Below are 16,205 nucleotides of genomic sequence, written 5' to 3'. Positions count from 1 at the left end.
GCCAATAGAGAATGGTGATTGTTTTAAAGAAGTTCTTACTTAAGCAAAACTAGGATCTTTTCCTCAACCTAACAGCAGTTTTGGTGTCTTCATTATCTGGTAACCATGAATGTTTGTTGAGACATGTCACTGAATAACTGAAAATGTTAACCCACCATTCCGGTGTCATGCCAAACCTGCAATAGATATGCTGGTCAACCATGTCACTGATGCTTTTGCCCCGCCTACCTGTGAAAAGAACACATTCTCACTCCATGGTAACAACTGGTTACACTTTCAAAATAGATTCCAATCACTTTTTCATTTAGCGCCACCATGAGATTGACAGTTTTAGTTCAGACTGACATGACCTCACACAGCAGCTAGTGTGGCCGAAGACTTGTCCAACATGATAAGGATGCTTCCAGTACAATGCCAGGGGCATCAGTTAAAGATAAACTTCCTGATTTTGGGATAATGCACAATAGTGCCCAACAGCACCCCATGATCCTGATGTACCAAACAAGAGCAAGATAAGAGGAATTTTCAGCACAGTTTGGGGCTATAACGAGTTTTCAAGGTGTATCCCAGAACATAAAGTCAATGAATCATTTTAAGACTGAGCCTTTGACTTTCTTGATTTGCAAATGACGTGCTCAACAAGCAGGAACATGATTCACCTGTTGTCAAAGATTTTCAAGCTAATTTATGGCAAGACCACGATAAGACATTCAAAGACGAAATTGAGTTTCAGTGTGCTAAAATCCTCCACCCTTATCTCACATGAGGTCAGTGGGAGAAATAGCTTGGAGATTGAGAGACAGAAACACACAATAAAATAAAATAAGATAGCTCATAGAGCACCAACGGAGCTTAAAGCACAACAGAGATGTGAGATAGAGAAAGGAAGAGGTCACTAGAGATTAAGAAAGAGGAGAGGGCATCGCTGTTTAAGCCACCTCCCCCTGGAACAAAGACAAATTGGGCTATGCTTGCCATGCCCCCTAAGTCCCTATCTCCCTCCAAGGAGGAAGCCAACATCTCCCAAGCATTAAAGTGGAAAAACCAACGCCACTGCAAGAATTTAATGAGGAGGGCTGTGCACTGTTCTCCGCTCAGTGTGTGACACAACACTTCTTGGCATGTAGTGATTTTCTCTCTTTCTCTCTTCTTTATTCACTGCCTTTATTTCCACTGCCTACACTGGATGAATCGAGTGGATATCCAGGCTTAAAACCAGCCCAGGCCCACTCAGTGCTCAGTGTTAGGATGCAAGAATACCATGCTTACCTTCAGCACTGACTAATACACACTTTTTCAAACCTCTATGCACCATAAAACACCGTAAAAGCCATGTACAAAAGATATGTACCGGTCCATTGTGCAAAAGGAGAAAAATAAATATAGAAATAAATAGTCACTTATTACTGGGTTGTTATTGTTAGGTGATTTAAAACATTAACACTACCAGATTTGGGGGATTTTTGTTTACAGAGTTGGATAAAAACATGGTTAATGGATGGATGTGTCCAAAACTGACACAGATCCAGGATTCAGTCATTAGCCCTTTTCACACAAAGTCTCCGCCGTTGTTTCTTCACACAGAACCAAGCAGCTCCAGCGTACGGACGCACCAGTGTGTAATTCACACAGAAAGCCGGCGCTGCTGATCCAAAAGAGGCGTGACGGTACAGATCATGATGATGACGTCTGTGTGTTTTTTGAGAATTGGCGCATGATCCCCTCACTCAAAGGGCAGTGTGAATGGGGCTATTATTAGCAAGTAGATTTAAAGGGAAAAAAGTTATTCTGATGGGGTAGACTGATGTGTTTTTTTTCAGGTCCAATACCGATTATTAGAAATCAAAAAGACTGATGACCTATACTCAGAACTGGTGTATATTTGCAGTAAAAATAAAAACCCTGGTGTTAAAGTTGAGAATAACTAGTAATGGAATGTAACTAACTACACAAGTGCTGTACTTAAGTACTATTTTGAAGTACTTTCCATTTCCTGCTATTTGAAGCTGCTGTAATCATTGTCGTCGTTTTAGCTAACTTCCTGTAAAATATGCAGTTATCAATCCCCTCCCTGCTCTCTACGTCACCACACGTGCACGACTCCTTTCTTTTTTCTTTTTTTGTTGAGGCAGCTCTCTTTGCCTCTGTCTTTTCTCCAAGTGCTTTTCATCGCTTGGTGCTATAAGCCGTCACCAGGAGTGCTGGAACTGTTCCTCCACTGCTGGTGTCGCCACCAGAACATCCTGCTCTCTGCCGATCACAAGCAGACAGGACCGCCTCTTTCTTGAGTTCTCTGTCCTGATTGGATAAAGTGGGCAGGGATACCAGAAAACGTCTTTTCTCTTTTACTGCATGAGCAGGAGGAGGAGAGACATGGTGACTGACACTGAAACACTTTATAACAGTCATCACTGTTGGAATATAGAGCTGTTTAACACTTATGTTAATAAGAAAATAACACTTACAGCTGCTTTTATACTTCCACTCCACTAGATGTATTTAAAACTTTAGTTATTAGTAACTTTGCAGATTCTGATTTTCCAGTGCTGATAGGCTGTTATTTGTGACGTATTACCAATCAGATAGTGTTGTGGGTGGGACATTGAGTGAGACCACACAGTGGTGACTATTGAAAGAGAGAGGATGCTGCATCAGAGCCAAAGTATTGCATTTTCAAAACAATTTTATTTTAACGGACACAACAAGCACCAATAATATAATCAGAAAAATGCTGAATATCAGCCCCAATAATCAGCCAGGCTGATCATCAATGTACCCCTAATTCTTAAAAATACCCATCTATATTTTAATTGTTAAATCAACTTTCTAAATGTTAATCTTGTAAATAAGTCTTAATGGTTCCTTCAACATAAGACTCAAAGAAAAGATGTAGGCTTTCTGGAGCTTCTGTTTTTTGCTGCCATTGTAAATATTTGATCAAGGTACAAATCACAGCATTAAGTCTGGAGCTGCTTATGTGAGATTGCGAGGGGAGGAGGGAGGGGGTTAATATAAGGAGTGTGAGGCAGGAGAGCTTGCAGTCAAGGAGAGGGGCAGCAGTCTGTATTAAGTGGGGAAAGAGGTTGATGGATGAACATTCCCAACACTGGTCTGATTGAGTGGTAAAACAAGCCTCATGAATGAATGCTTGGTGATAATCCAGGGTAAGCACACTGAGGGCCAGAGCTATGTAAGCAAAAACACATCCTGCTTCTACTCTACACAAAGATCAAACTTTCAGCATGCCCGGAGGAAAAATTTTTGGTTATGCACAAATGCACGTGAAGCACGTGAGCGTGGCACTGTGACAAGCACAGGCTCCACCCTCCCTACCCAAGCATATCAGCTCAACACTAGCTCATCAAGTTCAACTACATGTTATGGTAAGGCAACCAATGAGGAGAAATGTCCGTGTGACCCAAAAAATGTCAACCCTTTGGTGGCACTAGATGATAAGCCTTGAGATCACCAAAGCCTGAGGGGATCATGAATGTCGAACCAACTTTCGTCAAAAACCATTCAACATTGTCAAATGATTTCAGTCCGGACCAAAGTGGTCCATTGACAAACTGACGTTGGATCCCTGAGCCCTGCTGCTAGTGTGGCTACATCAGCATGATCACAACTGAAGGAGCAGAAGCTGTGATATTCAGAGTTTTAGTCCCTACTATGGATCAAGCTCCAAAAACACCGGCTCCTTCACCTCCTATCATGCAACTCGTTAACATAATTTCATTGGACCCCCTGTGCCTGCTAACATGCATATCTGTCAAACTAAACAGCTTTTATTCACAAAGTAAATGAATGAAGCAGCTGCACTAAGTATAATGAGTAAACTAGTCTTGAGGTTTAAAAATTGTGTCTGCCTGTATTTATTTAAAACTTGTGTGGACTTGTGATTGCATGTGTTGCTGATTTACTGCTTTAGTTCTAACGGCCAGATTAACCCACTGAGTAAAAGATGATTATCACTGGTGGGAATGAAGGCCAAAACTACTAAATATGATCCAGGCTGTAAATAGCTGGAGTTTGGTTTTATCTCAGTGTCTGTGTCTAAGCTAATGGTTGCCGTTTATCTTCATAAAATTATCATATCATGTTTATTTCCTCATTAACAGCCCAAGAGGAGATTAAAAGGTGTCCTTATGTGTCCTCAACACTTTGCATCTTGATGCCAACTTTGAGATACATCCTGAATCCTAATATTCATTGCTTAATTCATTAATGACTTTTACTGCAAATGCAACATTGTGAGCACTTAACAACTGTAAAATAAGTTATGCGTGTGTGTGTGTGTATGTGTGTGCACATACATTTTTTTTTAATTTTGGTAAGAAATGGGATTAGTTTGGGCTATGTTGAAATGAAATACTGCCGCATGAATAAGGAAGGAAGAAGACATCTGTAAAATAAGTATACTGAAATAATGGATAAATGGGAAACAAGGAAAGAAAGGTCATAGAGGAACGAAGAGAAAAGGGAACAACTGCGAGTGAGAAAGGAGTAGAAAGAGTCGAAGACGAAAACGAACATATGGGAAGAGAGGCAGAAAAAATAAAGAGGGGGTGAAAAGGAGAGACAGATGAACAACAATGAATGAACAGTGGAAGGTAAAAAGGAAATTACAAAAGGCAAAAAATGAGACATAAGTGAAGTAAGTAGTGACAAACCCACTAAACTGTTAAGTAAAAGCATGCAGACTGTTGTGTAACTGACACACCAAATATCATAGTAAGATGGTGACATTTCTTTCACCTTTCTCAGGGAGAAAGCAGCTGCTTCCATTCTGCTGTCAGCAGGGATGACTGATGGAAGTCGAGTGAAGTGCATTTCACCATTCAAAATGAGAAAGCGTTCTGGGAAATGGCAGGAACACCCATCTACACCTTTCACCGGTGTATCGGAGAGCTGTCACAGCTCCAGAGTGAATGGCCACCTAGCGAGCCTGACAAAAGAACACAAAGTGTCTGAAAGTACTGACATGTGCCAAGGTGGGGGTGGAAGTGGAGGAGGGCCTGTGGCCTAAAGAACCACCACCTGGCAACCTTCAGCCATCTCTCTGTCAGGAATATCCCGTCAAATAGCATCTTACAGCTTCCAAAACGACTGGCGGTGTCACACATTTCAATCTGAGGGGCAGGTGGAGTGCAAACTCTCTCTTTGGCTTTCGTCATGTCCATTTGTTTTCCCATCTCATCTCCTTCTCCCCTCACCTCCCAGTGTTTGTTTAGCGTCGCCGTCGGTTAGGCTTGTCAGCCTCCATGCCGGCCGACAGCCTGTCAGTCTAAGCTCCTTTTAACACTCAGCAGCCCTGCACAGTGACACAGAGGCTCCCCTGGCATCGCGCTTTGCAAAATGGAAAAAAAGGGCTTGGCTGCATACACCTCTCCACTCTCATCAGCATCTCGTGCTGTCTTTATGTCTTTCTCTTTCTCTTTGTTTTTCCCTTCCCCGTGTTCCTGCCTGCACGCAACCATAGCCTGCCAGCGTGTCTTGCAGCATTTATTGGTTTACCAAGAGGGAATGGAGATAAGAAAAGAGAGGAGACGTGTACAGGCCTTTTGCCAGAAGTATATTCAACTAATCTCTTACTCTGTAGCTGTTGACTGTATGGCTGGGTTACACTTTATTTATCAATATTTATCAATATTTTTTATACTGGTGCCAATAATGACACTAATATAATTCCCATAATGCTTTTAATATCTTATATTGAAAAAGCATATTTTAAAATAAAAGTAATTAAAATATTCTTGATCTATAAAATGGATTAAATCACTACATGCTGGGCTACATGTCCTTGAATATTTAAGGCTATATCACAATACACAATATATATTTTAATATTTTGAAACCTCCTCTAAAGGAATTCATAAATGACAGAATAGAATAGAATAGAATAGAATAGAATGCCTTTATTGTCATTGCACAGCAGTACAACAACATTAGTGCCACATAAAAAACACAACAGTAAAAATAACTGGGATGACAACTGTATGTTAGGTAAGATAAATAATCATCAGTAATGTGGATAAAATGACTAAGTAGGTAAAGACAATTATAAAACAAGTAGAACAGTCTGGTAAGTTTGGAAATGACATCACTTTACGCTGCATTAAGGCAATAAGGCCTTTAAAACCCGGAAAAGACAATAAATGCCAAATCCCTTCTGAAATCTAAGCCGATATATGATCTCAAATCATGATGATATAATATCAATATAATGCCCAACCATACAACATGTTATTTAAAAAGGGGTCACTTGTAGGACTTATCATCCAACTCTGAGGTGACATTCACCTCTACAGGTATTTTAGCCCCCTTAAGCTACTTGTTTTGGTTTTCCCACCTGAAAATCTATTGTGCACAACCTGGCCAGCAGACAGACACAGTTACCGACTAGCTGGTGAACATAGTGGAGCATTTAGCAGCCACAGAGATGGAGCTTTTTTAAAGAGTTGGTGGAGAGTTTATATTGGACTTACAAATTATGGTCCCAATATTGGGGATTTTTTATTCCTGGCTATTTACCACTGTCAGTGAAATTATAGCTGATAAATGGACGTGATAATATTAAGTCACATTGCTTTCATTGACTTAACAAGTGCAGCATCTACTCTCAGACACAGTAGGTGACTATATGCACCTTTTGACTTGGTTTGTGATCCGCCAATAAATACAGAGCAGAAGAAAGAGAATAAACTATAAACTATAAGGATTCTCCATCACGAGCATAGATACTGACACATTCTACCCAGATGATAGTCATACTTGTAAAATGTACATTATCTGTACCATGTTCGTGGTTTTGGTTGACAAAGAGAGTAGCAGACGTGCTGTTTGGAAATACTTTGCATTTGAGGCAAATTAACAGGGAAAGACAAAGGATAAAGCACGCTCGTTTGCAAGCAATGCTACATAGCAGTGCTAAGAAAAGGTGCTAACAGAAAAAAAAAGCACCTGAATGCCTGACACGACGACCTCTATAAAGAATGTGGACAGGTTGGAGACAGCTCCAGTTTCAGCATCACTGAAGCATTAAACAAGATGGCCTAGTAAACTGATGTTGATGAGTGTGTTCTCCTGTTGTCGGCCAACAACCCTCAGAGCCATCAGGCCGAGGGATCTCAGACAGCAGAGTGCAGCTGACAGGAAAACACTACGTAGGATTACATTCAGAGGTAGATCAATTTAGATGCTGTTGTGCTTAACACATGGTACATCAAGTTTACTTGACTTCAGATATTTCTTAAACAGATCATGAAGGTCTAATCTAAAGACAAAAAAAATGAATGTCTCTGCTACGAGCCAAGAAAAGATGAGTAGCATCTCCTCGTAGCCTTCCGTTTTAAATTAAATTTTTAAATTTTATGACCTTAAGGCAATTTTTCTCCCAAGGTGTCAAGGTAGTATTGATTATCAATACTTTTGAAGGTATTGTACTGAAGTTAGAAATTCTAGTAACGTGACATCACTACTGTGGGAATCAAAAGTATTAAGGTTTAATACCCGGCCCTCGTTGCCTGGCTGAGAGAAACGTCAAACTCATTGATGGGTACAAATCCTTCACACGAGCACAGCAGTGAGTTCTACTGCAGTCGTTCTTTAAAGACAATGCAGCCGGAGCTGTAGTGTAAAGAGACGGCTTCAAAGTATGTTTGATGCTCAAACTAGGCTTTTTCCAAGAGCATTAGTCAGACGTATGAATGAAATGCCTGCATCAGAAGCATGATGGTGATAATAGAAGAAGGAAGCAGAACATATGGCAGCTAACACGAAACTCTGCCGGAAGCAAACAAGACTTAGCAAAGCAGAATGACGAGAGTGAGAAAAGTGCAGAGGGATGGGATGAGGGGGGGTCGATGATGCTGTTGGAAAGCAGCTCTCACAGGCCAGACTGAGCTCACATTCAAGAGGCACCTTCCAGAAAATGAAAGGGGAACACCCCCTCCTCTTCCCCAAATAATCCGGCAGTGGACTTGATTAAAACAATGAAGTGGAACAATGGATCGGGGAAAGGAACAAGAAAAAAGTGGTTGAAGAGTGTGCCTTATTTTCAGCAGCCCATTAAGTCTGAGAGCAACGGGGCCCAGCAAGAGGAGAAAGCCAGAGTGCTCCGTCTCTCCCAGTATTCTCCATTTTCAAGCTGCACTGTGGGGCCACCAGCTTATGAGATGCATAGAAAAAAAAACCTGATGAGAAACAGATTAAAAAGCTAACAGGCATGCTCAGCTGAGCAGAAACGCTGATCGAAAAACAAAATAAGATGATGCTCTCTGCTCGGCTCCGCTCTTCGTATTCTTGAGATATCATTAGCGCCTCTTCACTTAATATCATCATTACTACTGTTATCATTATCAGACCTATTCATCTTTAGTTTCCCCTTTTGTGCAACAAAACAGCATCATTTCCTGCGAAAAATCAATAGCACAATAGAAGGAACGTTTCCTTTTTACACCATCTATCTGGCTCCTGATCTCTCTCTCTCTCAGCAGCTACCTTCTAATGACAAGGCGACAGATACCAAGGCAGCATCCTACATGGATAACTGCCTGACGCCAACCCTCCCACCTCGCTTTCATCTCACATACACACGCAGACACAAACATGACACGGTATCTTTTAATCAATCTATTAAGGAAGGCCGGGGTGACGTTGACAGGCCCCGCACTGACTGATAAAGTGACCCGTGAGCCAATGTGCATGCAATTTACTGGCCGCAGCGGAGGCCAGATAATAGCTCGGTGAGCACTGAGATGATGATGATGATAATGTTGGCGACCGAGGACCACGAAGCATATCCAATCCTTTCCCTAAATGTCAACCTTCCCCCCGTATCGCTCAGAGAAGGTTGGTGTCACGGAGGCCTGCTTTGAATGGTTAACAAAGCCACTTGTCCCATTTGTCCCTGGATTTAAAAGAAGCAGAAAAGGTGCACGTGTGCTTGCATACGCACTCCAACAGCCGAAAAAAGGAGGGTGGATTAAAGAATAGGGGAGGAAAGAGACAGAGATGGATGGAAGGAGGGGTTTGTGTGTTTGTGGGGGTGAAAAGATGTGCTAGCTCAGGCGCTTGTTGTGAGATTACAATGACTGTTCTGTTTTTCCTCCCAGCCAGGAGCGACAGGGCCCATTCATTTTTCGCAGCAGAAAGCGACAGATTGAAGGCCAAACATCTCTTTCTTTCTCTGTCTCTTCTGTCTTTCTCCCTCTCTCGTGTGTTTGGTTAACCCAGGGCTGAAGTGCAGCGCAGTGACAGGGGCGTGATGCCTCGACGCTGACACCGCACGCCGCAGACGGAAAAGGAAAAGTGATGCCCTGTGTCAGCTAGCGGACACCCCGCGGTGATGTTCAGTGCTTTCCATCCCCAGAAAAACAGATGTTTGCGAGGCTGCAAACCGGCCATTATGTGGGCGACTGGGGGCGTGTTGGCAGCAGTCAGGTCACTCGTGCAGTCAGCGCAACACAACTTCCTGCATTTCCAGCGGCACTTGGCTGAATCATTGCGGGTGTTGCCTTGCAGTGAGGTATGACATTATTAAGGTGGACTGCAGAGTAAACAACACACTCTACTCTTCGAAAGCTCACAGGAGAAAGCACTCACCCATGCTCTCCCAACAATGCAGGTTGGAGCTGAGGCTGTAATTGCGAGCAACATATCCTCATACTGAGGCGATTTAAAGATGAGCGGTGCTTTATGAATCAGCGGGCGAACACAAAACTGCATTTACATGAAGTGAGATAAATCAGTGGCATCGTCTATTTGCCTTTCCCTGAGCTGCTACAGCAGACAGGGCATATAGAGGAGTGAGGATCTTTATCACCTTTTACTCAGTGGTTATTCAAATTAACTAACCGTACAAAACAAAATTCTTGCAAATCATAAGAGGGCTGCACAATTCATTAAATTATAATCATAATCTCAATAATAAGTGCAATATCCACATCGCAGGACATTTTTTGAAAAAGGTAAAATGGGATAAAACAGCATTATAATGATGTCCTGCTCTTTAACATGTTAAATCATCAGGAGTTTATCTATTTTTTTTTTTTTTTTTCAGTGAAAATGAAAATCTGAATTCCCACTCACTGTGAACCTTCTAGCATTATTTGTCAAAATAATGGCAATGTGATTTTTTGACCATATTGTACAGCCCTAAATCACAGGATGCTATTTAAAAGGCCGCATGCATACCGTTCATCACAAAGACAGGGATGGATGTGGGTTTGCAGACACTACTGAGCGAGAGCTCAGTATCATCATCATCAGAGACAAATGTGAATGTGACTACCATCGTTTATCATCATGCAGCACAATTTCCATGATCTCATATGAAGGGTTTTATCTAACAGCAGTCGTTAAAGATCCTTGAATGTAATGTAACATGATCTTTTTATAAGTCATTTTTCATCATTCTAATGTGATCTTTCTTTCTGACACAAGCTGATTTGTATTGGAAATAAAAAAAACTGCACTCCACTGGCAGCATTTCATTCTCTTTTTGTTTTTGTGTTGAGAAAAAAAAGGTTTTCAAGACTTAAGACACAAATGGATGCAATGATAGATCAAATAAAGTGCAAAGATGAATATTTTCACAGGCTACAAAATAAATCAGCATATATGTAAAAAATACCTCCCACGATCATCTTCACCGTCACATTAAAGTCGGTCCAGTAAACCAAAAATGCAAACAATTAATTCTTCATTTTTAAAAATGTTTTTTTTAGCTATTTATACATCATCAGCCACCAAAGCAGTCCACATTTGCATGTGGCCCACGGGTGACACATTTTTTATGGAGAGCCGATCGCGCCTTTCCCCTTGCTTTTCCAACCCAATCTCCTCGCTAAGAGCCTTATTAATAGAAAAGAAGAGTGGGCTGAAGGTAAGGAGAGCAGCGCTGAGAGCCTGCGGATGATGATACCCAGCAGGAGAGAAGCACACTCATCTCTGTTTCTACATCATCTGCCAGCCGTTAACATGAACCAGCCACCTTGGGCTCGCTCGAAGCCAGAACCATGACAGCATGTGGTCGAGACAAGTGGAGAGAGAGGAGTGAAAGAAGAGGTCAGGTAGATTATCAGCGTTCCACATCCTGACTCATGTCGGCTGAAAGTCGTCATTTTACTAATGCATCAGTAATTGTCAACTGAATATCCGCCCATCCATCATGTGTTGTTTTACTGTTTCACTTGTTTTTAAATTCATTTTCCTCCAACAAAAACACGTTGTCAATTTTCTTATTGATTTTCTCCATTTCAAAAGACAAAGTCTCTGATTTTTGTGTTAAATCGTCTCATTTTGTTGTGCAGGGCTCTTTAGTTTATTTTATATATATATATATTTTTTTTTAATCTGTACAGCATTAATATTCAAAATGTATAAAGTATCACATTTATCTTTGGATGTGTTATATGTCCTTTCAAAAGCAGAGTGAAACCAGATAGTTTTACCTGATAATGAGTCTATTATCGTTATCGTTAGCCATTTTAGTTCTATTGTACAGCACTTTGGTCAACTGCTGTTGTTTTTAAATGTGCTTTATAAATACATTTTGATTGATTGATATTATTACTAAGCAACTACTGTATCTGTACTCAAATGTAAGAAACGAGTGGCTTAGTTTTCAACAGTAAAAATAATCTTCATGTTACCACGGACCACCACAAATAAATGAATCGTCAACCTGTGGGATAAACTATTCTTTCCACCAGCCATCCATCTCTCACAGCAGCTCTCTGTTACGTCTCGGCTCCCTTCGATTTCTCTGCAGATTTGTGATCAGATGGAATGTCAGATGAAAAATAGAGGGAACAACACAAAAAACCCTAAATGACAAACAAAAGCCTCATTTCCAACACTGAAAAACAGCCTGCCGATGCTCACAGTGTGTTGATGCTCGTATGGATTGTTAAAGTAGTGAGCGTGTTCGTTGGTCAGCAGGACAGTGTTATCTCCTGCTCTCCGACTCGCTCTCATTCTGCGTGTGTGCGTCATCATCTCTTAACACTCAAAAGAAATATAAGAGCTAATCTCGGTGAGGTGAAAAGTAGGCTAATACTGCCCGACTAACTGGCTCTGTGATAATGTGTCATATCTATAGACAGCTACAGGCTTCAACACAGCCGCTGTGAATGTTAATACAGAGGCTCCTCTCACTCCTCAGCTTTCTGCAAAGACTCATGAAGCCTGTTTTGTTCACACTGCTGTTACACATCTGTGTGAGAGCAGCGCTGGGTAATATATCAATATGCTATCAGAATCAGGACATGACACTTACACGGCGTCAGGGATTTTTATGTTATGTTAATGTAAAGGCTTCCATTTTAAATGTGTCATTTAGCCATTTCACAGGCTGAATAACAGTTGGGACTGCTCTGGCTAAGTGAAGACGAAGTGAACTATCCCTCGCTATGACACCACGTCTACATTACAGACACATCCTTCTCTTTCACTTATATTCTCAGTGCAGGTGGTCACCCCTGATGAAGTCCTGTAGTGCAGATACTGACGTGTTTGGTCAGAAATATTTGGATGTTAACCATTTTGTCCACAATGTCCAACTTCTAGTGGATATTATCTAAAAGATGCTATCAGATGGAGCTTTGTTAATTGTAATCTGTTACGCAGGTGGGTGTGGTGAACGTGTGAAGACATGTTCTGGACAGAGAGACGCCTCTACAGCCTGCCTGCAGGGATGTTCTGTGTATGGACACTGTGGTCAAGGTCAAATTCGATTTGCTGGATTTATTTTACAATGTGATACAAGAGAGTTCTGCTGATCACATTCTGAGAGTGAAAGCCACGGAGAGGGTGTTGTTCCTCATCAGGTGTGGGCTCTGAAGGGTTGAAGCGCTGGAGGTTCTGACCCCACACACCGAGGTCCGGGGCCCGGGGGTCTTTGATTGAGCTATAATTGAAGCAGAGTGCTCTCTTTGCAAAGTGAAATGGGAAATAGTTCAGTTGTATGATACAACAGCTGGAGATTAGCCCAATTATATAAAGTAAGCATTGAGGACAGGTCCTTTTGTTTGTCTTTATGTCTTTTAGTCTCCTCACACAGCCTGTCAGTCACATCTTATTATTTGTGGATCTCCTCTGAGGGTTTACATGACAACCCCAAAAACAGACATGAGGTCTCTTTCCCCTCAGCACAGATTTGAGCCTCGACTGCATTTTTAGGTTGTGTGTGAGTGTGTGAAGCCGCTTCACAGCCCTGCTGTCTTGCTCCAGGCGCTGAGATAACGGCTTTGGCGTACGCGCCGCCGGCTGACAAGGCATCACATCTTCCCCGTTTTATCTACCCATCTGACCCGAGTACCAACCGCCCTGCCTACTGGTCCTTTAATGGCATCCCAGCACATTGTACCCTTTTCCCAGTTTAATTACTATTTAAAGGGTTAAAACACGAAAAAAAAACCGGTGGAATGGAGAGCCACAGAGGGAGGACTGACTTCCACCAGAGGAAAGAAAGTCGGGGAGAATGCGCTCCGATGATGACACTGTGCTTTGAACGGGTGAGAACAGGTCACTCGGTTGCATAAAGAATCCTCTCAATGACTGCTTTCAGCGTCTCCGACAGTTTCCACCGACGTGCCGGTGCCGGATAAGCGTGTCAAGCCAGCGGGCAGGAAATATTCCCAGCCAGTGACCCGTCACAGGATATTCAATGAGGGGGTTTGAGTTTACTCTATTAGCCTATTTTAGGCGCGTTCCGTCCTGACAACAGCACAACGATAACCACATTCCATCACAATGAGCCCCGACAAGCCCGCTGTTTGACTTGCAAGGGTACGAAACTTACCAGGATGACACTCGGCCCAGAGGAGCACGGAGGCTGACAAGATGAGAGAGAAAATCCACCAGCAGCAACAACACGATTGCAGTAGCCTCCACATGGCAGTAACATGCACGTCGACATGCAAACAATAAGCAGCAACAACTGTTGAGTTTCTCCCTTTTGCGGGCAAATCAGCGACGCCTTCGCTGCGTAAAAAGCAGCGCCGGAGACGCAGCGCAGACGGAGACTGGACACGGTGGAGGGCGGAGAACTGTTTAGAGGTCCAGTAAAGAGTCTTTCCGTCCAAATATCCCCCCGATATTCCCGGAGACGAGCATAACACTCGGATACGGATTGTTGTGGGTGAGCGTGTGGACGCAGACAGGGAGAGGCGGGCTGGGGAGACTAGCAGCGGCGGTCCACACAACGCGCCGTCGCTCCTGCGGCTGCGGCGGTGGAGGCAGCGCTCGTCGGGCACACAGAGAGAGGAGAGTCAGTGTTGGTGGTGGTGGTGGTGGTGATGGAGAGGCGCTGGAAGCTTTCCATTCCTCCGTCCGTCCAGGAAGTAGCGTGTGAGCCCAAGTCTGGCAGAGACTTTAAAACAGTCTTCGGGGGGGAGAGAGAGAGAGAGAGAGAGAGAGAGAGGATGGAGAGAGAGAGATGAAAGAGAGACAGAGAGAGAGGGTGGAGAGAGAGAGGTCATTCTTCTGGATCCTAGCGCCGACGAGAGGCAGCACAGTCGCTCAGTATGAGAGAAGCACATGTCCCATAATAATAGGTAATAATAGATATGTGCTCTCCAGGGGGTCCTCGAGCTTTTTGTTCATATTAATGACCCCAAAATAGATCCACATTAAACAGAGCAGCCAGCCTCAGCATGCAGAGCAGTGTGTCCTAGAAGCAGCACTGTGGTAAGGTGTGTGTGAGGTAACGTTAATTAGGTCTTTTGAATTAATCAGAGGCATCAACTCCTGCAATTAATACAAAGTAGCAGTCTCCACTAAATAACGCTGTTATTATGACATTCTATCAGCCATTTTGTGTCATTTCTATGATGAGCCAAACACCCGCAGCCAAAGTCCCTTATCCTGATCCAGGGAGTGTGTGTGTGTGTGTGTGTGTGTGTGTGTGTGTGTGCGCGCGCGCGCGCGCGTATTCATGCGTGTGAGCGCGCGTGTGTGGGTGTCCGACACCGTTTTTTTTCTGAATCGCAATTCATAATCATTTTCTTCACAGATCCAGTGTGTGCAACAGATCCAGTGTGTGCTACAGATCCAATGTGCCACAGATCCTGTGTGAGTGACAGATCCAGTGCGTGTTACAGATCCAATGTGTTACAGATCCAGTGTGTGTTACAGATCCAGTTTGTCTTACAGATCCAGTGTGTGTTACAGATCCAATGTGTTACAGATCCAGTGTGTGTGTGTGTGTGTTACAGATCCAGTGCGTGTTACAGATCCAGTGTGTGTTACAGATCCGGTGTGTCTTACAGATCCAGTGCGTGTTACAGATCCAGTGTGTGTTACAGATCCGGTGTGTCTTACAGATCCAGTGCGTGTTACAGATCCAGTGTCTTACAGATCCAGTGTGTGTTACAGATCCAATGTGTTACAGATCCAGTGTGTGTTACAGATCCGGTGTGTCTTACAGATCCAGTGTGTGTTATAGATCCAATGTGTTACAGATCCAGTGTGTGTTACAGATCCGGTGTGTCTTACAGATCCAGTGTGTGTTATAGATCCAATGTGTTACAGATCTGGTGTGTGTTACAGATCCAGTCTGTGTTACAGATCTGGTGTGTCTGACAGATCCAGTGTGTGTTACAGATCCGGTTTGTGTTACAGATCCAGTGTGTGTTACAGATCCAGTGTGTGTTATAGATCCAGTGTGTGTTACACATCCAGTATCTGGTGTGTGTTGCAGGTCCAGTGTATGTTACAGATCCAGTGTGTGTTACAGATCCAGTGTGTGTGTGTGTGTGTGTGTGTGTGTGTGTGTGTGTGTGTGTGTGTGTGTGTTACAGATCTGGTGTGTGTGTGTTACAGATCCAGTGTGTGTTACTGATCCAGTGTGTGTTACACATCCAGTGTATATTACAGATCTGGTGTGTGTTGCAGGTCCAGTGTATGTTACAGATCCAGTGTGTGTGTGTGTGTGTGTGTGTGTGTGTGTGTGTGTGTGTGTGTGTGTGTGTTACAGATCTGGTGTGTGTGTGTGTGTGTGTGTGTGTGTGTGTGTGTGTGTGTTACAGATCCAGTGTGTGTTACTGATCCGGTGTGTGTTACAGATCCAATGTGTTACACATCCAGCGTATGTTACAGATCTGGTGTGTGTTACAGATCTGGTGCATGTTACAGATCCAGTGTGTGTTACAGATCCAGTGTGTGTTACAGATCCGGTGTGTGTTACAGATCCAGTGTGTGTT

The 16,205-nt window shown here is 43.0% G+C and overlaps 1 protein-coding gene across 1 annotated transcript in view; it reads right to left on the bottom strand.

The window, feature by feature from the left end:
* Positions 1 to 14,361, bottom strand: part of LOC311252755 (receptor-type tyrosine-protein phosphatase gamma-like) — a 480,433-nt gene extending 466,072 nt beyond the window's left edge. Inside the window, exon 1 of the mRNA XM_084346266.1 lies at positions 13,805 to 14,361. Coding sequence (XP_084202392.1) covers positions 13,805 to 13,898 — 94 coding nt within the window. The 5' untranslated portion in view covers positions 13,899 to 14,361. The remainder of the gene's footprint in view (positions 1 to 13,804) is intronic.
* Between the last annotated feature and the right edge of the window lie 1,844 nt (positions 14,362 to 16,205).

This window comes from Pagrus pagrus (assembly GCF_965226575.1).
Source record: "Pagrus pagrus genome assembly, chromosome: 3".
In the NCBI taxonomy this organism is placed as follows: Eukaryota; Metazoa; Chordata; class Actinopteri; order Spariformes; family Sparidae; genus Pagrus; species Pagrus pagrus.
The sequence above is the reverse complement of the archived record's forward strand: the minus strand, read 5'-3'. Positions and strand labels throughout refer to the sequence as shown.